A 22,958-nucleotide genomic window follows, 5' to 3' on the forward strand; every position below is an offset into this window, starting at 1 on the left:
ATGAGTTGGTTCTGTGTGGGTATTAAGTGTCTTCATTAAACGTGTCCCTCATCAGCTGTTTGCATATTATTTTATATAAACGGTTTAAATTCATATTTTGTTTTTATGGTTGACATGTTTATGTGTGGCTTATATCATGTGCTAGATTTCCCCAGTGCTTTATGTATTAGAAAGCTGCATTTGATAAAGATGAATTTGTGGACTGTATTTGCTGAACAGCTTGTGTTACTGTTTTAAAATGATTAAATAGATGCTCCAGCTATATACACGTGGAAAGTGCTTTCTTGCCACTCATTGGCTGCCTCAAGCCGGGCAGCTGCAGCAACAGGGCTGCATTTTCTGTGTAAGGAATGTTTTTTTAATTCCTTATTTTTTATTTCTGAAGAATTCCAATTAAAGCATTTTATCCAGACATAGTGCTAAAACTGCACACTTCAAATAATAGTAGTATTTGGCCTGGATCTTGGGGCATCCCTAAGCATAATTAATATTACTAATGAACAGAATGAGGAAAAAAAGCATGCCCATTTATTATTTATACCTATGGACATCCCGGGACAGGCTACCTAATGATCTCCCTCTTTAGGGGAATGTCTATGTGAGGGGTGGGGTTAACCCTACATGGGGTGGGGCTAGCTGCACATATGGGCAGGGCTAACCCCATACAATATTGAGTGAGAAGGAACGTAGGTGGTGGAGTGAGGCTAAACATAGAGAAATGACCCGGAGACTCCAGGTCAAACCTGGAGAGTTCTCGGGAATGTTGTAAAACATATTCAACTGTAACAATATCTGCATTTTTAATGGCACAATGTAAACATGCTAACATTCTATCAACATAAAAAGGGTCTGAGCCCAGTGGGTTGGCAACACTCTGCAGGATAGAGGAATGTGTCTTTTCCTTTAACAGGCTGAATTTACTGTTCCCCTTGAAGATATTTTACTTAAGGAATTATCAGACACGCTTCTCTTTAATATGGGGATTTCTCTTTAACTGTGCTGTACATTCCGAAAGCAATCAGGGAACAGTATAACGTTCTCTTCAGAAAGTGTTTTCTGCTCACCTCACATCCCTCCTTCTCTAAGGTCAAAAGATGACTGATAGACTTGTATGATGGTAAGGACAGGGCTCTGGCAGACTGCATCTCATGGGAACTTTTAGCAATCAGCTTTGCTGAGAGAGGAAAGTCTCTCAAAGGAGTCTAATGAGCTAACTGAAAATTTCACTGAACCCAAACACAGGGTGATTTAACAATTAGAAGCCAGAAGCAGCTTTTCACTTGGTATCTTTCACGTTTTACTTTGGATGTTAATAGGTTTCTCAGATTTATTTGAAATAGACTTTTTGAGCCCGTATGGCTATAATTTATAGCAATGCCTTTCACATCAATTATTTTTTTAAGCATCACCGAAGCTTTTTAAAATATATATTCCACTTGTCCCCCAGTAAAACCAGGTAAATGAAACATAACAATAGTCTAAACAAATAATCATTAATCAGACTAACACGTCTCTGTCTCTCCGTCGAGTGGTCAAACCAAAAATGTTCATTTTAATTGAGGAATACATAATTTTGTGCAATGTAACTGCAATGGACTCCTTTGACGCATGAGAAGTATATATCAGATGTGCCAAGCTAGAATATTTTTGGGGCGCCTCTATTTATTGCCCTGTGCAGGGGCAAAGGAGGAAATCCATTGTGTGTGTGTTCAAGGATGTGTAATTGTGTGGAGGACATCAGTACGATTATTATTTAGGAATAGAGAAGATTGTGTAGAAGGGATGTAAATATAAAAAAATAAATGAGATAGTGCTATGTTAGCTTACTGGCACTTATGGGTCTCTGTCTTTAGGTGAGCTTGGTGGAAATCGTACCCACAGTAAATGGCAGTGATATAAATTGTTATTGAGATTAGTGAGAAAGTGTAAATAATTGTGTGTAAGGCCCAAATTACAACAAGCAATCCAAACACGTTTACAAGAAATAGGCTGGTAATATAAATAAGTGTTTATTCTGGTCTGACTGCAGTGAAAATTGAAAAAACAAAGGGGAGAAAAATATAAAAATAAATCAAATGTATTCTGGGACGTTGTGTAAACATCTATACATATACTAAAGACCCCTGCCCTCAATTATGTAAAATACCACAGTTTAGAGCACCGCCATTATAATTGTGTATCCTTGCCTGCCCGATGGGTCATTCAAACGAAAACCAATTAAGGCATGTTCTTACACATTGAGGACCCTTCGTGTCTTAGTACAGACAGCTTGAATCTATTTAAGCCCCATTGGGTTTCTTTTTTGGGATTTCAGATAAAAAATATAACAGGAGCCAAAGGATGAGTTTCCAGAAACCTTGCCATCGTTGACAGGTGGGTCTTTATACATCGGCCCGTCCTCATTACCAGCCATGTTGATTGAATTTTAAGGGTCCAGAGCAGCCACTTTCATAGACAAGGAACAATGCAGCGACCGTGCCAACCATACAACTACTTCTTGAGTAGTACTTCCCAACCAGTGCTTGTTTCTCAAGGACTAGGGTAGATATTCAGGGTTGGGCTACTGCTAGGGTAACTCTCACTTTTAATATGTTATATTTGATAAAGGGTTTTTTCACTTAAGTGAAAGTTGTCAGAAGAATTGTGGTCTTTCACATCACTATTCATCAAGAAGGGCATACACTGTCATGTTTCTCCAATGAGAAGGGATGAGCTGGTCCTATATCATGGATAATTAAATGTGTTATGGGACTGATTTAACTCTAAATTATACAGGGTCCGTTAAACTCTTCCTGTAGCTCACTGCCGTTTGACCTTCATAATATATAGTGAAGTGAAGGAGTTGAATTCACAATTCTGTCAACAGCCTCTCTAGTGAACATACCCCATAGGGTTGTTTTTGAATGATATATTTGCTGTACTGTTATACCTTTTTTTTGCACATTACAACTATTAATAGACTTTTGTTTTCTGATTATCACATCGAATGTGCGGATACTGCACCTGGTCTTGTTTATTATTTTCTCTGGATATATCTATATATATAACTGTTCTAAATACTAGTATCTGAAACAGGCGTAAGTGTCCTATGGCAAAACAAAGGTTCTAATAGCCAGATTCATCATTATTTCTCATAGTGACTCAACTAAGACAATCACAATGTAACCCGCATCTCCCCGTGTCCAGCTTCTGATAGCACACCGTATATGAATGTTCTTTTCCACTCTGCGGTTGCAAAACTAGAGCTTGTGATGCATTTTCAATGAGCCCACCTGATTCGGGGTTCTTTTTGAATCCCACATACATGATACGGTTCCCACTGAGAATAACAGTGAATACAATGCCTGGCAGCTGTGTCTGGGATGTCATCCATTACTACCTGTACTGTGATTTGATTTCCGACTCGCTTAGTGTGAGAGGTACTTGAAAACACAGTTTGCTTTTATGTATCATACATATATATATGCAGCATTTCAGATAATAGATGTTTCTTCTCTTTCTGGTGTAAGCCATAAAAGAAGATTTTAGGTAGGAAAACACCAATAAAGGCAGCTATGACAAGTGCATTTTTTTACCAGATTACTCTGTAATAGGTCAATACAACAACTATTACACAATGCTGCAGATAGATAAATCAATAAAATTAGGACAGACAGGGACCAGTTTAAGCTACTTGGTACAATTTACCTTGATTTAATAGGGTATCTCAGAGGGAGTCTGAATGAGAGGCAGAACAGTTCTTTAGGTATTTTCACTACCTGACTTCCAAGATAAATAATAAAAGGTATGTTTGTATATATATGTGTGTTTATATATATATATACATTTATATTATATATTCCATATATAATAGTACAATAACTGATAATATAATGTGTGTGTTTATGCATACAGTACATATATATGTATATATATATATGGGAAAAAGCAGCTCTTGAGGCTCTTTGGTATTATATATAATATTTATTATACAATCACTAAATAATATGCAAATATGTATGTATATATATATATATATATATATATACCATTAAAAAAATTCTAGCTCTAACATAATTGCAAAAGGTTTCTAACGATCAATTAGCCTTTTAAATTTTAACTTGGATTAGCTAACACATGACTAATAATAATCCTTTTCCAGGTACAATAGTCATTTACAACATTAGTGTCTGCGCTGAATTTCTGATCCATTTCATGTTATTTTAAAATTTGACAAAATTAGCTTTCCTTTTAAAAATAAAGACATTTCTAAGTGCCCCCAAACTTTATTTAAAATATATTCTACATTCTGTTCCCATAAGCTCCATGTGAATGTTCCATACTAAACATGCGGTATATGGAACGCAGGCATACCCAAGACTCTAGAGAATTAAGGGAACATTTCTTTTAACCAAGAAGTCTTTTCTTCAACACAGAACAATGAGACAATGGTACAATGGTAGTATGTTATTGTTATTTATCTGCAGGACAGAAATGAGACAATATTTCTCATGGCTGAAGGCTGCGGTCATATGTAAGAATATTGTACTTTTCAGCATGTTGACTTCTATAGATATTATTGTTTGCAATATTTCTTAACAAATATGACAAAGATTGTTTTTATGTGAATTCATGTTGATTTATACTTGTGACAAAGCACCTTAGCTCTTCTGGGTCTTATCTAATCTTAAAACAATACGATGCAGAAAGAGCACATTATGACAATTTGTATGTTTATTTACAAAGAGAAATAAACCAAATAAAATGTAAGAATAGTTTCTAATGGAGGTCTTGTTGGCTTAGGTTGTGCTATCTGGCCTTATCTGGGACCACACTGGCTTTCACCTGGGTCAGCTTCTTCTTTTTCCAGCCAGGGGAGCAGTGTTTGACCACACCCACTCTGCCCACTAGCTGTTCACACCCACTCACTAAAGGCTGCCTGGTGCTAGGCCCACCCCTGAGCAAGACTAGCTCCACCCATTCACAAAGCCACTCCCCCAGAAGAGGGAGAACTCCCAGTAGCTTACCCCAGGAAATTCCCAGGTATGTGTCTGACCTGCTAAAATAACTTAACTTCATTGCTAAACCCAGCTATGACAGGTTCTGTAAAACTTCACCCAGGCTTAACTTTCTTGTCAAGGCCGGTAAGGTCTCCCCTGGCATACTTTCTGGGTTCATCAAAATCTGACCTGAAAATGCTCCAGGTTTGACCTTTGTTCTTCTTTCGCCAGGCACAGGAGAGGCATGTGATCATGCTCACTCCTTGCCCACATTCCACTAAAGGCTGTCTGGGAATTGTCCTTTTCCCAGTATAGCTAGCCACAACGCCATTCATCCAGTAGACAGAGAGCTCCAGGTAGCTTACCCTGGGAAATTCCTATGTATGATTAAATTTGAGGACCATATCTTCAGTGACATGACTTGCTGTAAATCAGTTTTCACAGCACCGTCACGTTTAATATTAACAGCACTGGAATATAGTCTAACCTTTGTCCACATTCAGCTCAAAAGCCAGGAACAAAGGACGTATTTGTCAAATACACCTTCCATTGTTCAGTAAGACTATAAAACGGGTAGGTTCCTCAAATATTTTATTTATTGTTTATAAAGAAAATTACCAGTTTAGAGCGGTAAGTTTACCAAACATGCCCATGGAAATCTTAATTATGAGACATTGATGTATTACTACTTGTACCCTTATTGGTTGTAATTACTACACTGTACGTTTTTGACTACATAGCTTTGGAAATTTTTTCACGAGCCTGATTTCTATCAAATCTGATTGTTGACTTGCTGGATGATATATATGTATATTTGATATACTGTATATTATATATATATATATATATATATAACGTACAGTATATTGTATATTGAACTGTCAGATTATAAGATGTTTTAAGATTCTTATATATACAATAATTGGGCCATCACATGTTAACAATGTCCTTGATCCTGCCAAGTTCTCATAGGAACGGGGCTGCAGGGGGTCCGCTGGGTCTGCAGAGTTGTTACAGATTAATGGCACTGTAGTAAAGAGAGGAGCATGTTATCTTGTCATTGCAAAATTGGTGTAGACTTAAAAACAGGCAGAGGGGTATTAAAACTAGCATTTGTGAGAGGAGCTGATTGTACATGAGGGGCTGCTTTTATATTAAAGGTGCTGTTCAAAGCAAAACATTCCATTCACTCTCTACACTATTCTATGTAAACAAACCATAGAACATCTGTCACAAACATTTAATCAAGTAAACGCAACACAAAGTTTCAGATTCTATGGCAACAACCTATCAGTGCATCCTTTCACATCACATGACAAGTGTTCATGAACCCTCTGGTTACACAAAAACATTACAGTTATTTTTATGTTTTTATAATATTTTTGCTTGGTTGGTCCAGCTACGTACTTGCAAAGCTCACTTCGATACAAAGTGATGTAATATGGGTTTTCATGATTTACATTCGCTAATTGAATTTTAATGTAAAAATGCTAATGAAGCTTGAAGAAGACATAATATTTGTATCCGAGGCTTGAGCTTTAATTTGCATGTCTGATCAATAAATAACTTCTGTAGAACTGGCTGTCAGTTGTTACAGGCAGAGAGCTAACATGTAAACCTTGTACCCACTTTGTGTTCTTGGTAAAAGTCCATACAGTGTGTTTTATTGCTCGTTTGTTTTTCTTCAGACGCACAGGATTTCAATTCATTTCTTCAGTAAAGGCTGAGCGCTCTTATGTTATATTTTATCATATGTCTTAATATATTAAATGATGATTGGAAAATATTCTATATTCTTAGGGTCTAAAACATGTTGTTTTAAAAAGGAACTATTTTCTAGATTTGATCTGTCAACCAGGTACATATAGTCTGATACAGTCCTTCTAATTAGGCTATGTCAACAAAATTGGCCCCAGATATTTGGGAGCCCTAAGTCTTTTTTTAAATTAATGCCTATGCATGCAGCATCCATTCCTTACGCTGTAGTTTCGAATACAGATACTAAAGTCATTAAGTACAGCCTTAAAAGTTTAACACTGAAAACTGAAAAAGGTTATGCATTTGTAAATCATCCCACATAAGAAACAAGAGCCATTAGCCCCTTGACGACAAGTGACGTGCCAGGCACTTCACGAAAAAACAGACAGTTAACGACAATTGACATGCCTGGCATGTCATGACCTTAAACGGGTGTAGAAAGCGATCTACGATCCCTTTCTTCACCCAAACGGTGTTGCTGTAATGCCTCGATGTCGAAATTGGCATCAGGGGCCATGTCTGGCCCCTCCCCGGGGCATCAACGTCCGCCACTGTACATACATACACTGTATGGCAGCGGACGCCCATTTTAGAAGAGCTTAGGAGGCGATCAATGTAACATCATGTATAAATTAGGTATTGGTGTACAATGTCAGTATGTGAACAGTGTCTATTTAATACGATAGAAAAATGTAATTAATGGAAGACTTACCTCCCATATCTCTATTACCGAGCCTCCAGGATCCAGAACAGATGTTTTTAAACAGCTCAGACAGAATAACTGCTATTTGATAAGTGAATAACTCTTTACAAACATTCACAATGAAGACAGGCAGACAGACGGGCAAAGCCCAACTCACACTCAAGCCTGGCAATATAATTCCTATAGTGGGCTTGATGTAATAGAACATTTCAATCAAGGAGATATAGAAAAAATATTATATTTACTTTTTTATTTTAAGGGTGTGCAGGGGGCTTGAATGTGCATTTGTTGCTCTTTATGACTTGTATATTTCTTGCAGTGAAGCACGTGCGAGGCGAGTGTGTATAATTGTGAGATGAGATTAGAGAACTTGCAATTAGTACTTTAGTATAAATTGTGGAAGAAAACGTTTTTTTGGCATTTTGTACCAATTGTTTTAGTTGGTTCCGACTTTGTACAGTCGACGTGAGCAGAACGGAGATTAGATAATCCTAGTGTTGACACTTTGCCATAGGTCTCAACTTTCTCTCCAAAACAATTACACTTATTAAGAAAAAAACCCCCAAAAAACTGAAAACATAAATAAATCCAGAAATCCTTAACATGGTGAATGTAGCGGGTCCCCGTTAAGGCATCTTTTCCTCTACAGGGCAAACATGATATCTGTGGGCAAATCAATACACAGTAAAGTTTCCATTGATTAACCTGTTAGTAACTGACATGTCACTGACATAGCTTGCCTTGATTCAAATAAAAAGTGTATGTTATCAGCTAAATCAATATTGCCTCATGAAAGAAGAGGAAAATAATTAGGCACAAGAGGCTATCCCTAAGAAATTACCCAAACAGACAATGGGCTTGATTCAGTGACCTGTCTAAACTGTAACAGTGATCGCATTGCCCGACTAAACCCTAAACAGTAACTGTGGATTCTGGACTGCGATATTGATATTAAATCAATATAAAAAACTTCTACTGAGCTATTCAATGGGGTGTGAAGTGTATGAGATCAACTTAAAGGGGTTATCACTGAGAACTCTCTGGATGAAACGCTACTTCTCTGGGTCACGACAGAGAAACTCTAGGTCACAGGAGTGGTGTTGCAGCACACTCCACTCACAGCCCACTTCCACTCCAACAATTGGATGTGTCCCACAATGTCAGCTGGACAGCCCACTGAGATCAGCGGGACCACCCACAACATCAGTCTTCTCGCTGAAGATCCAGAAAAGCACCACTTCATCCGTAGTGCCCAGATATGCCTATAAGTAGAAACGGGACAGTCCCGATTTTTCCACTCTATCCAACTGTCCCACGAGCTAAACCTCTGCCCCGCGGTCCAGACACCAGAGAATGCATACTGCGCATGCTGAGAGTTTGAGTGATACTCCAAGGCTCTGTCGCCCGGCATCCCAGCTCACCGGGGATAGAAGTTAGGAGGTATAGGATTGGGATGTGCCCGGCCGCTGCTCAGCCACATCTACCCCAGCTCTTTATAACCTTTTCACAACCCGCCATAGACCAGAGTGATGTCTGCAGTCCTGGTTTACTTTATTCGGTTTGATTAGACTCTGCGGAAGAAAATACACAATTTGATAGCAAAGTAAATAGGTACATGAGTAAAATGCACAAACACACATTTATCGCATTGAATTATGTGTTATACAAATGGTGCGACTAATGTTACATTCATTAAACGTTATCAGAAATCCATGCATTTTGTAAAAGAACTGTAATTGGTAGAAACGCAATCAAATATTTGGCATACAGGAACACTGCTCGTTGGTATAATGTATTTTCTGGAAAGAGATGAATTTAATAAAGGTGAGACAGCTGATTTCACATCGTATAGTCATACTTCTTCACAGCAATGATTTTATATATTCCGATTGTTAGAATCATAGAGGCATTTCACAATGTTCCAGTTATAATAAGGAAATATTGAAATAATATTATTTTTTTGCAGTCACATTATGTTTCCTAAACTCAGATTTTTTTTTTTTGGCAAGAAGTAACTTTTTACTTGGGTTAATACCGCCAGTGGTGCAAAATACAAAGGACGTAATATTGCATCCTGTGGGCAATAAGGGGTTAAAGACATTATATTTCCAGAAGTACTCAGTGGAATCTAGAGGGCCCACTAAAGGGCCACTTAAGCCATCATCATTACCTTTAATGCATAGTATGCTGCAACTCTGGAACTGCAGCTTCCTCTAAAGATAAGTAGGTAGTTTCAGAAAAAGCAAGCAGACTGCTGGGTTGTATAGCGAGAGGCGTTAATAGCAGGTAGAAGGAGGTGGTTCTGACACTTTACAGATCTCCGCTCAGACATCACCTAGAGTATTGCGCACAGTTCTGGAGACCCCATCTCCAGAAGGGTACCGAGACATTGGAGAGAGTTCAGAGGAGGGCGACTAAAAAGGTAAATGGTGTCCAAGATAGAAATTATCAGGAAAACCTAAGGGAGCTCAATCTGTGACGCTTGGAGAAAATATGAGAAAGCGGGGAGGTATGATTGTAACATTTAAATACTTAAAGGCATTTAAAATAGAAGAGGAGGGGCGATTAAGGAGAAATGTTAGAACGAGAGGCCGTTTTCTAAAACTAAAGTCAGCGGCTTAGATGGTATGTGAAGTTTTAGTTTACCGAGGGGGTAGATAAATGGAACAGCCTCCCATCAGGAGTGGTAGAGACTAATGCAGTAAGGGAATTTAAACATGCATGAGATAGGCATAAAGCTATCTTGTCTTATCTAAGGCAAGACCAAGGACTCATTAATGTCTGGGACCTTAACATGAGGAAAAATGGGCAGACTAGACGGGCCGAATGGTTCTTATCTGCCGGGAAACTCAGTGTCTGATTTTTTAAATTTCTTACAGATGAAAAATGTATCTGAAATGATTTATAAGGTACTTTAATACACACGGTGCTGCTGCGTGGGGCATTGCAGTGCCGTGTTAATGGGGGGAATGGGTGGGCACTGAGTACTACACCAGGCCATAATAATGCAGACAGCGTCCCGCCTGCATCACTCTGGGCTCTTGGAGTACTTCCGCCAATCAGTGGAAAGAATCGTCGGGCCACAGAGAAGTTGGCAAGCTGCAGCTGCAAGGCAGCTTTTTAAAAAAAATGCATATTAAAGTATGCATAGAATGCCCTAATCTGCATTTTTTTTACTTGTGGTGTCAGTGACATTAAACTACCCCATACGGTAATGTATATATGTTCTTCATGAGGATTCTAATGCACTCTGTGTGACCTAATGCAATCCTCAAAGCATTTATACTGTGAGAAAATGAAGCATGTAACACCCTGTGAACTCAGGTGACATCACCTGCCTGCACTACAGACTTATAATCCACTTCCACAGTCATTCCAGGACACAAATAATATAAATGACAGCTAAGCCACGCCCTGCAGCCACGTGGTTCGACTGTCAAGAATGTAAACAGAACACCCTGAACTTGTAAAAAACAAACGGGAAAGAACTGACCAATCAGAGATCTGCTCGTAACAGCCAATCAGCATTCAGTTAGTATTCCAGTTCGGACACAGTTACCTGTTGAGTCCCCGAAAGTAAAGTCACTTCCTGCCGGAAGGTGAGATCGGCAGCTATTGCTGTATTTGTGTGCAGAGCTGTTTGTGAATGTTTCTGTCATTACGGGGCACTTCCTGCAGAGCGCCAGACAGACCTGTATAAAATGGCAATAGGTGCTTTAAGCTCCTCAGTCTGTTGGTATTCATATAGTACTGTATTACCGGATATACATGTCACTTTCTCTTCGGAAAATAGACCGCACCGTGTATTCTGCTAGTTTCAGTGCTTTTATATTTTTATTTTTTATAGTTTATACCTTGCCAGGTATGCCACATTTGACAGGGTTTCTGAATAACCTCCTCCAGCCAACTGCATACCTGACAACATGTAAAATGACCAAAGAGGGCCTCTGAGATCCGTTTGTAAGAAGTGTAGAAAAAGAATAATGCATATTATTTACAAAATCCAATTTACATTCACATTTCCTGCTGTTTTATACACATTATTGTGACTGTCAGCCACTCATTCCTACCAAACATGATGACCTGGAAAAGAGGGGGTAAAAAAGGGGATTTTGGTTTTAAAGAGGGGCACTTGGTGATTTGTGGCTGTAAATGTAGGATGACCACAAGTCCCATTTTATACATGGACATAAATGAAAGCTGCCCTTCTACTCTCTACAGAACGAGTGGGGAGGACACCCATACTCTATAGATGTGCACGCAATTTGCATGTGTATTACATGCGTGAGCGATGCACCGGCTTCACGCTTAGGCTGTGGTGTATGACGGCACGATTCATTATAAGGCTCTGCATGGTCATACCTGAGACTTCTCAAGGCTGATCCTTGGAGCTCTCCAGCTCCTTGTGGGAGGCAGAGGGGGGGATACGGAGAAGAGGATGGCCATGCATATGGGTCTAGCTTGCCCCCAGCAGACCGTAAAGCCATTGGGAGCCAGTGGGCATTGATTGGGGCAGAACCAAACATCGCTCCACCTGGAGATCTAGTAATGCCCTGGAGCTTCAGATTTCAGCCTCCTTGCAGAACTTTATTGTAGGCCTGTATTTAGTTTTAAAATAAATTCCACAAAGAAGGTGGAACAGTGCCTTTAACTGGCAGTCATTATAACTCAATCTTAAAATAGGGGTTCATTTACGTACTATTAAATGTGTTAAATTAAAAGGACAGGATGGCCCGAGTGTCCCCTTTATACATTCTGTCTGCACCTCATAGGTTTAATGCTACCTGCATTATAACTTGTAGGGAAAGATGAACTACTGTTATTACATCCATTGCATTGGCCATAAACACCTTCATACCGGGCCGTAAACGGTGCCGCTCCGAGAATGAAGTCCTCTGGCTCCGTTATAAAATGTTATTCGGAATCGTAAATATTGATGGCACGAATGAGCTGTGAAATATTTTCATTGAAAAAAGTTCATGTAGTTCACAGGTCTCTTTTTTTGACTTTTGCAAATCACAGAATTCAGTAAATTCATCAATAACATAAAGAGGGGTCTGTGGTTATATCTTGAAGTGGCGCGGTGGTATACTCAATATTTTTCTGTAATCCACATTATTTGTCAGCATCAGGAATCATTTTGCCAAAAGCATTTTATTTAGTGGAGTTTTAAGGTTTCTGTGAAATCTCAAGGGCTCCTGCAAATAATGTTTGTTTTGATTAATAATATCTTGCGAAAGTACTGCTTCAGTCCCTCTATATATTATATACTCGTGAGACCAGGGTCACCTACTTCTAAAAGCTTAAGGAAAAAAAGAATACTTTAAAATGATCGTCTAAAAAATGAAATTCAATTTGACTTCAGTTTGATAAAAAAATATTTATTTTTACCAAATTCTTGATTTTATAGAATTCACGCAGTAAGTACACATGTGTGAAAATGTGTTCTATGTTCTTGACTGTATTTGCACCCGTGGGGACATTTTCCTATAGGTTCATAGAAGATCATGCTGGCTCAATGTTGCCTGATGAAGAGTAAGCGTGTGTGAGCGACGGACGCTCTCTTCTGACACCTCTGGAAACACTGAAGTTACAAGACTTCTTGTTGTATTTCTATTTAGTTATTGTATCAGCCAGAGGTTGGGACACGTTGTTCCCCTAGGAGGCAGTACCAGTTTACTGTGTCGATATTTATGGGTGATCTTATAAACAGCTTTAATTGGGGAAACCTCTAGAAGTCAAGCTATTCATAGATGCAGTGGTTGAAGGTAACCCGACATTATGTTCTTGTGAGTCTGAGGCCCTTGGATGGCTAATTCTGTTTCTGCTGCTAGTCATATTGATTATAATGTCCTACTGAGCATGTGCAGAAAGTGTACTGAGGAATGCTCCCTGCTTTTAGTAGAAACAGCGGGGGGAGGAATGAAATGCAATACAGCTCTAATGTTCTTACTCCGGTAACTAATGAATGTCTGCACTGATTCGTATGCAATAAAATCCACACATTGGGCTCCAGTATCCATTTAAATGCCTCTTTAATGAGCAACCGTTGGAATGGTCCGCTTACCAATTTTTCAGTACCCGCTCGGCGCCCCTCTCCTCAGCGAGCCCTCTAGCTCAGCAGTAAAGCAGCATGTACCGTGGCAGAGCAGGGAGACTCGCCGCAGGACTGCTGAAAGGTAAGTGAAGTACAAAGGGAGGTGGGATAGGGTAGATAATAGGGAGGGAGAGGGAGGGTAGATAATAGGGAGGGAGAGGGAGGGTAGATAATGACCCCTGGCGTCGGCAGGGGGGGGCGGCATTTTAAACTTCGCCCCAGGTGGCATTATGTCTTGGGCCGGCCTGATGGTCCATATGGCAAAGTAATTGCTTTGGTTGCTATGGTGATAAGACCACGTTTTATGCATAACTTCCATTGTGTCTGGGAGTCGTACTGCCCGTGTCTATGTTTGACAACCTAATAATTCTCATGGCTAATTAATCTATCACTTTTTAGTACTCATTACAATGTACATGAAAAGTAAAAAAAAAAACTTTTTCAAATACATCTTCTTTATAAAGTCGGTGAAGCTTCTTCAGTTGCTTATAGTGATTTTGGCAGACATCACGCTGATTGGATTTGTTTGTTGAATCTTTTCAAGTTGTGTGTATTAAACTTTGCGAAAGCTTCTTTAATTAATATTGGATTTCTGACCCATCATTATTATACAGCTGTTTATTCAGTGGCAGATAAATAAGTGGTCATTCAGATAAGATGCTAGTTCTGTAACTAGGACTTGAGAGCAATCTGTAAATTCTGAAGAAGTTTGTCTCATCTGGTAAAAATAAAATCTGTAATATCACTAAATAAGAAAAAAAATCTTTCCCAGACATTCTTCATCTGGAGCAAAGACATGTCTTCTTTGAGCGGCAAAGTACAGACTGTACTGGGGCCCATTGACCCAGATCAGCTCGGATACACCTTGACCCATGAACATTTGACGATGACCTTCAACTGCTGTTATTGCCCACCTGCTCCTCACCAGATGGCTTTATCTGAGGAGACCATTGCAATGAAGAATTTGTTCTGGCTGAAACAAAATCCCTACAGTAGTAAAGAGAACCTTCTTCTTAACCAAGAAGTGGAAGCCGTAAAGGAGGAGTTATTGTTTTTTAAATCGGTGGGTGGAGGAAGTATTGTAGAAAACACAACCACTGGCATTAGCAGAGATGTGAGGGCCCTAAAGAAGCTAGCGGAGGAGACGAGGGTGAACATAATATCCGGAGCTGGATTTTATGTGGATGCTACTCATTCACCAGAGATGCGCGCCATGTCTGTGGAACAGGTAGGATGTTACTTACTTTCTTCTCATCCATACTAATAACAGATGACAAGAAACTCACAAACTTTTAACGTTACTGCCACATATTGTGCATTTATGATTGTTATGTAAGCTAATTCAGTAATGAACTTCTCAAGGTAACTTTTATTCCTCAAACGAGGCCAGTCCTGTAATTGCTGTTTGGGAGTGTATGGCTGTCTGCTTTATACATTAAATTTAATCTGGCTTTTGTAACTACCAGCTGTAATAGCTTGAGAAATCCCAGGTTTGTGGCCCGTTTTATATTGATCTCTATGGGTTTGCCTCTTTTTGGCTTCCCTGAAATACTGAGCTGGCTCCATGATTATTCTGTCTGGCTCCTAACTTCTGCACAAAGTTGTCCAGCCCTCATGTAAGTAGCAGGCTTCTCCTCTTCACAACTTAACACCAACTCTGTAGCCAAACAAAAAGCAGTCCAGCAGCTTGATATCTTCCAGCTCTTTTGGCTGAGATAAAGGGAGAGACTGAATTACACCAGGCTGGTCCTTCTAAACCTTCCTAATTATTCCAGATGATCTGCAATTAGCTTCACCTGGAAATCCTGGCCTGGATTCCGAAGGCTGTTGGAGCACCAGCCCACCCTGCTGTTCTGGTCCACCCCAGGGACCCCTAACGCAATGTGCAAATCTCACAATCAATGTTTTATTTAACTTGCCTATATTTCCATAGGGCTTCAGCTTTATTAGTAAGCCATGCTTTATGTGCCTTCCATCCACCACTATACATATATACGCAGTAGATATTCCATGAATTGATTTCTGCAGTTTATATACTTTTTTGGATGAACTATATTTGTTATTTTCTTTTTTCCAAGCGTTTATTCTTGGAAGTCAATTGTGTCTTTTTAATAAAGGTGCTTGTTGTGCTGTGTGACATGTATATCCATAAATCTTTGTTAGCTGGCCGAGCTTCTGGTTAATGAAGTCCTCCAAGGAGCAGATGGGACAAATATAAAATGTGGTATAATCGGGGAAATAGGATGTTCCTGGCCATTAACGGAGAGTGAGAAGAAAGTTCTCCGGGCGACGGCTGAAGCTCAGATCCAACTTGGCTGCCCTGTAAATATCCACCCTGGTAGAGACAGTGATTGCCCATTCGAGATAATCAGGATTCTTCTTGAGTCGGGGGCAGATGTGTCCAAAATTGTAATGTCTCATCTTGATAGGTAAGGAGTATATCAAAATCACAGATGTATATAGTAAGTTGGCTATAGTTTGTGCTATAGTTTGTATGTATTATTATTCTATTGTGCCTTATCTTATTGAAAGAGATATTGCTCATTTTATTACATATATTAATGCTTTGCAAAACTGAAGGGAGAAGCCATCTTCTTGGTTGTCTGGACTACATCTGTGGTGCCAAATTGTAACCTCACTGCTCTATAACAAATCATTAAGATAACATTTTACAGATACAATATAACACAAACAATACAAAAGGCAAGTAGGTTTTTTTCTTGTGCTCAAATTCAGCCTTATTTATTAAGCAATCTGCTTAAATATGTGGTTTACTTGGTAAATTTTTCATGCAACATTTTATTCTTAGATTTTGTGTCCAAGCAATAGCCCATCTCGGTTTTTTCATCCTTCCCTGTGCCCTGCCTTCTATCATGTGCATAATGCGAAAATGTTCTTGACAATTAATCTGCCCTCAATTTAATATGTTATTACACCAACCTGGTTGAGACGACAAAGCGATCTGTAATCCCCTTTTAATAGAAATGGCTTAATGTCAACATTTAAATAATAAAACTACTGCTGCTTCTTATTATAGGACTATATTTGATGAGAAGAAGCTGCTTGAGTTTGCTGAGCTCGGATCTTACCTGGAATATGACTTATTTGGAACAGAAATGCTGAATTACCAGTTTAATATAGCTGTTGACATGCCGAGTGACAACGAAAGGATCAAAACGTATGTATGGCCATTTAGATGTTGCAGGCATCTTGTCTGTGTTGGTTTCTACAGATGAGATATAGTAGGAATCCCATTCTCAGCCTGCCTTTCTTGCCCTGAAAGAGTTAAGTCTTTGGACGCACGCTGATCTTTACTGTTGCTGTTATCTCTATTTCCTCTTGTCTTCTAAATCCTTGTTCTCTATCCAATAACTGATATTCTTACCATTTCATTCACTTAGCCATACAAATGGAACTATGCTCCCCCTGCTTGAGTTTCTGTAATGCATGTTGAATCACATGCCACTGGTAGTTATAGATATCTACTGCAGACTGGGAGGGGGTTCCATGGAACATGGTTATGACTTGCAAGAGAAAAGGGAATAGGTTTGATTATATGTAGGAGATTTAATAACCATACCTTGGGACTCTCCATGTTTGACCCAGAGTCTCTGGGTGAAGTTCTGCTTCCCAGGGTCTGTCAGGTCTGACAGTGGAAAGGAGTGGGTCAGGCAAGTTTATTCACGTAGGTTTGAGCAGTCTGCCACCTTGCCTCACCTAACAAGGAACCACTCTGACAACAGCTTGTATACTGGTAAAAAGCTCTGAGCTGCTGTTGAGTGCCATGAAGTTTGAGAGTCCGGGTTTCCTATCAAGTTGACATGGGTTGCTATAAATTGTAAATGCAGGTTGATGTTCAGATCCGTCACGAAAGGCCATCAGTCAAGTTCGTGGCCAAGTTGATTGCTGGTAGTAGTTACCGTATGTTTTTTAAGCCTTTCAGTCCTTTTCAGATTTAATGCATAGTCTGCAGTAGAGAACTGCCAGACTTTCCAGATTATGCATATACAACATTTTAAAGAAATAGCAGAGTCCACAGAATATTAGTTTTAATGCATGTTGGGGTACATGGATGCCAATCTATTTTGCAGCCTGTAATTTGAACCATGCATTGAAGTTAGAGACTTTGGTTTCATTTAACCCCTTTACAGCTGCCTCTACTGAAACCAGGAAGCGTAAGTATGCAGAGTTCCTGCACATGCTCAGTAGGACTCTTCAAGCAAAACATCAGTGTTTAGCAGCATAAATGTGGTTAGCGGCTGCTACCGCCTTGCTTTCAGTGGGACCTCAGCCCCCATTAACTAGAAAAGGTGTCTACTGAGCATACGCAAGAAGCATACTGCAGTATGATCCCTGCTATAAGTGGAGGCACTTGGGGAGGGGTAAACTGAGACTAAAGTCTGATCTCCTATAAATTATGCTGCCACCAATTTGCTTGCAGTGAAAGTGTGGCTGAATTGCTGTAAGGTATTTGGAATAATAGCTTTATAAAGGAACTGCACTGCTTTTTATCAATCTATATCACTAGAGGCTGGTGTGGTCTCTAAAACAATGCAGGTAGAGTCCAGGACGCGTGGTACCAGCTCCTATATGGGATGACAGAATTGAGTACAATCTTTATTTACAGGTGATAGTCAAATTTGCATAAAACACCCTTACTGTACCTGAATATCAGAACTGGAGACTATATAACAGAATATTACATGCAAATAATTGCACAAATAACGGTCCTGGATTCAGTTATGATTCATCTCAGATGTGATAGCTCGTCTTTTAAATAAAACCTGCATGTACTTTTATCACAAGGACACCTTTATACCCATCCTCCATTGTTGCCCCTTTAGTTTAGAAACTTTAATTTTCTGCTACTTAGCGGTATAAAATGATCAAAGCGTTTCTGTATCAGAGAGATCAACTGCTTGTCTGCGCTGCAAAGGAGGAGGAGGTCAATAGCGATGCCCAAGTACATCATTTCATGGCAATCGATACCATCATTTATTCTGTTAATTAACGTGATTAATGGTACAGGTTGTCTGATAATATATAAATATTTGCCTGTTTGTATCATTGAGGGAGTTGTATAAATAGCAATTCTCTTTCTGTCTTGGCTTAGTCCATTTTTTTTCCTACTTTGTGTTATGTATAAAGCTATGCGATTGGGACCATTGAGACTTTGTTCATTCTCATGTTTGGTTTGCACATAGGACTGGGCACTCAACCTAAATAGCATATCACTGGAATGTTTAGCACTCTATGAAAGAAAGGGACCGGGGCCAACAAAATGATGTACAACTCTTTATATAGAGATTTGCTAGTTTATGTGTATATCATCAAACTTATATACATTTTAATGTTTTAAAGAATGCATACTAAAGGGATAGTCTAATGTCCCTGACACCCCTACTATAGAAGAATGAATATTAAAGTACTCTGTTAGTAGTTTAACACATATTTTTCCAAAATGAAGAAGTTATGGCTATGATGCAAAATCCTCTTCCTTCCACCGATTGGCTGCTTAAACTTTAAAACAGAGGCATTAAAGTATTTACAATGAAATCAATGGGAGAATGTTCCTGTCACTGATTGACAGTTTAAACAGCCAATCAGTGGCAGAAAAAATGTTCCACTGAAATGACCCTTGCTTACAACATTTAGCGGAGGTGACTGCATCACATGCAGGGAGATGTATTGAGCGGGCAATTCTGCAGAATCTCCAATGCAATACTGGCCACACCAAAATTTTATGTGGCTATAATGGCTGGATTGTCCCTTTAAAGTACTCATAAAGTACCCATCTTAACCATATGGGGGTACAGGTACATCCGCAAAAGGTGTAACAAGATAACCTTTAAACTGCCGCTGCATGGAAGATCAGGCTCTATGGAGAGCCTGGACTGTCCCTGCCGACTAATCATGTATAATGGTGCGAACGCGTCTACACCGTTATATAAGGGCATTACTGCTGACACCCAACAGGAGGTCACTATAGAACAGGAGAGACTTAGTATGTATGCATATGCTACGTAAGTGTTAATGTGCATTCTCCTTTGTTGAGACTGTGGAGGAACTGTCCCGCTAATTATTCAGCTTATAAATCATTTCACCAAACTTTGCTTTGTTTCGTAATATATTCTGTAATATTTTATTATAATATATTTTATTAGTATATACATTAATAACTTCAGATCCCTCATGTCATTCAACCCATTGGCTTCCCATGCTGCTGTTGGCACACTGGTTATTGTGGCAGAGAGTGGCCAAGCACCTTACACTGCGAGGCACAGCAAGCCTTGGGTATATTAACATTAGTTAATGGGGGAATATTGCAGACACTGTCCCTCTGATATGATTAAATTGTTAGGAGGCTTTTACTGTTATTTTGTTTTGCAGGCTTCGCTTCCTGGTTGATGAAGGTTATGAAGACAGAATTGTAATTGCCCATGATATCCACACAAAGAACAGGCTTGTAAAATATGGCGGGCATGGATACTCACACATCCTCACCAACATTGTTCCCAAGATGTTGCTCAGAGGCATATCCCAAAACATAATTGATAAGATACTGCTGGAGAATCCAAAAAGATGGCTGACGTTTAAATAGATATATTTTAAACGGTATAAATCAAGTTATATTGAGCAAAATATGATGCATATCTGTTGGTCTAGGTCATAGATTGAAAATGCTTTATGATATACAGTGTAATTAATCAAAATAAGAAAACAACACTTGTATATATTATACAAATATACACTTAAACAATTGTCTTCAAAAACAATTTAATTCCTTCAGGCAGCTGTAGTCAAAGGTCCTTTGAAGCAAAGTAATAATAGTATTGCACAAGTTGTAGAAAAGTAAAGTGATTCCAATTAAATTACTCCCCTCTGGAACAATTTGATGTTCCTTGTAATATTGATGATGCTTGTAATTATCCCGCTGTTCTTTAATTAATGCTTGATAAGAAACATGGCAATTTGAATTACTTTCTGGCAAAAAGCTTAGATGTTGCCTAAATATTTTTTCCTTAAATCATCTTGGGCATCTAACGTGTTCTATTAGTTACATTGATTATCGTCTATTTAGGGCTAGTTTCTGCCGTGTAAAATCTTTGGTTTTGGTTTTTTGTTTAGTATGTAATAAAAATGTTACATAATTTTATGTCTATATAATAAACGATCCGATTTCTGTATTGTGCCCAGGGTAATTCAATGATAACATTTTATTCTTGGTAAAAGACCAACGTTACGCAATAGGATGTATTCACGAAACAGCTAGTTTACACTTTCTTACCATTATTGTCAATTTCAAACTACTATAGAAATATAGAATATGCAGGCAAATAAGAACTATTTGCCCCAACCAGTCTGCCCGTTTTTCTCCTGTAATAATCTGGAATCTTATTCCGTCCTTGGTCTTGTATTCAGTATAGACTCATTCACTGAATTAACCTGGACCATTTCTAAGGAAAGGCTGTTCCATGTATCTGTCACCCCCTCTGTAGAGTAAAACTAGGTACATTAGGATTAAGTGAACGGGTGATTCTTATCCGAGATGAAATAAAAGGGGCTTCAAGACACCGTTCCAACATTAATTGAACTTTCTAGCAGATCTGCCCATTTTATTTTTTCATCTGAAGGATCTTCGGATAGAAATGCACACTTGAAGAAGCGAATGTGGATTTGTGTCACGTGACAAGTGTTCCTAACAAAATTATGAATGAGACATATTTTACATGCTGAAAAAATTATTTTTGACTTCAACATTCATCGGTACTAAAAATGAATTTAGTTACAAAAGAGTTAAATTCAGCAGAGTAAGTGGAACAGCATCTTTACTGGTTAGCTTGGTCTGTTTTTTTTTACCAGCCTCCTTGCACTTTTAAACCTATTTCTCCATGTCCTGGGCAGGGTATCTTTCTGTGCCTCCTACAAAGACTAGTTATCAGTGTGCTTCAGCTCGTTCAGACTGTAAACCATCCCTGTTTATAAACAGAGCTTTTCACTACAAACTGTAGATCCAGTTGTTCAATACTAATAGTCTGGAGACAAACATGATTTTAAAGACACCTCAAGGTTATATTAGATTATGAAAAGTCCATAGGATGGCTGGAGTGTCCCTTTAATTACCTCATTTAAGGTTAAAAGGAGCTTGTATTTAAAGAATGGATTTGGAACAGCACCAGATGCATAAATAATACATGCTTATGACTTTCTGTTCTCCAGCCAAACAATGTCAGTAGATGTTTATTCATGCACCCATAGTGCACTGTTAATTCATATACTCTGTATTATGGGTGAAAAATATCCAAAGCAAGTTCAACATCTGCAAAACAAAAACAAAATTGGGGATCCGGTTTCTACTGTAATCTTACCGCTTTTGATCACTTTTCACTTTAGTTCACAGGATAAGGGGAACCACACCAAAACCTCAGGCTTCTAGGGTAAAAGCCATATACAGAACTGGTTTCAATTCATTAAACTGTCTATTGTGAGCTGTAGACTGGGAACCCTTAAACACACGTGTGTATATTTCCCTTAGTATGCATTCATGCTTTTTGTAATAACTGAACTTTGAAAGACAATTTTGCATACTTATAAAATCTTTCATTCTGTATCTGAATTGCTCAATAAGTGAATGTGAAAAATCATGCTATATGCATGTCTGAATATTTATTTTTCACAAAAAACAAAAATAATAGTTCCAATATACTGTACAGAAAATAAAGAAAAATAAAGAGAACATGTTCTGAAGGAATAAATAAGTGCGGTCAAGTAATAAATAATTATTGATGACTTACATAGGCTTGTTTTGCTAGCTTTAAATATACGGAGTAGCTTGGAAGATGAAATATTTTGATACAAACTAAAAATAATGTTAGCCGGAATGAGTTGACGACAAACATATGGTAATCAGCATTTCTTGATCCATTTCTGGACACGTTAATACATATTATAAAATGTATGTTTCTGTATGTTAAATCCATAGGGTCCTGGAGCTGATGTGCATAGAATGATGGAATTATGAACTGGTCAATATTGAAAATGTATGCATATAACATTAAACATATATCTGTTTCAGTGAGTATGCATCTTATTTCATGTGTAATCATCTTTGGCACTCATTAAAGGACTGAAATATTATAGAGACTGATTATCTTTTAAATTAATTGGTGTGTGCAAATATATATTTATACTAGTCAAATATATACTCTAATGCTCCCCCCCCTCTATATATATACCTAAAAATATTCATTCAGTATTAATATTTGCTTACCAGTGTGTTGTTCACCAGCTAATGTAAACTCATATGTATAGAAAATTGAAAACTGATTTGGTGCAAAGTTAGCAACCAGTGGAAGCAACCAGAAGCAACCAGTGGAACTGTTGCGTTGGTTGCCATGGTGATAAGACCACTTTTGATATA

At 38.6% G+C, this 22,958-nt stretch overlaps 1 protein-coding gene across 2 annotated transcripts; it reads left to right on the forward strand.

The window, feature by feature from the left end:
- The first annotated feature begins 14,333 nt into the window (after positions 1-14,333).
- On the forward strand, positions 14,334-20,138 carry LOC149280571 (N-acetyltaurine hydrolase-like). 2 transcript variants are annotated; one of them, XM_089500423.1, is made up of 4 exons: positions 14,334-14,765; positions 15,701-15,966; positions 16,575-16,715; positions 19,928-20,138. In XM_089500423.1, exons 1-4 carry the CDS (start codon positions 14,334-14,336, stop codon positions 20,136-20,138), a joined length of 1,050 nt encoding a protein of 349 aa, XP_089356549.1. The 2 variants fall into 2 exon arrangements, with proteins under 2 accessions (XP_089356549.1, XP_089356550.1); XM_089500424.1 differs by lacking the exon at positions 16,575-16,715.
- The last annotated feature ends 2,820 nt before the right edge of the window (positions 20,139-22,958 follow it).

Source organism: Sceloporus occidentalis, unplaced genomic scaffold (genome assembly GCF_023333645.1).
Source record: "Sceloporus occidentalis isolate IW3139 unplaced genomic scaffold, rSceOcc1.0.p SCAF_154, whole genome shotgun sequence".
Lineage (NCBI taxonomy): Eukaryota > Metazoa > Chordata > Lepidosauria > Squamata > Phrynosomatidae > Sceloporus > Sceloporus occidentalis.

Excerpts from the sequence above, each read along its gene's own strand:
- LOC149280571 (XM_089500423.1), top strand. The coding sequence starts at position 14,334 with ATGTCTTCTTTGAGCGGCAAAGTACAGACTGTACTGGGGCCCATTGAC. Across the intron at positions 14,766-15,700 it reads GCGCCATGTCTGTGGAACAG|CTGGCCGAGCTTCTGGTTAA; the intron begins GTAGGATGTTAC and ends AATCTTTGTTAG. Across the intron at positions 15,967-16,574 it reads GTAATGTCTCATCTTGATAG|GACTATATTTGATGAGAAGA; the intron begins GTAAGGAGTATA and ends TTCTTATTATAG.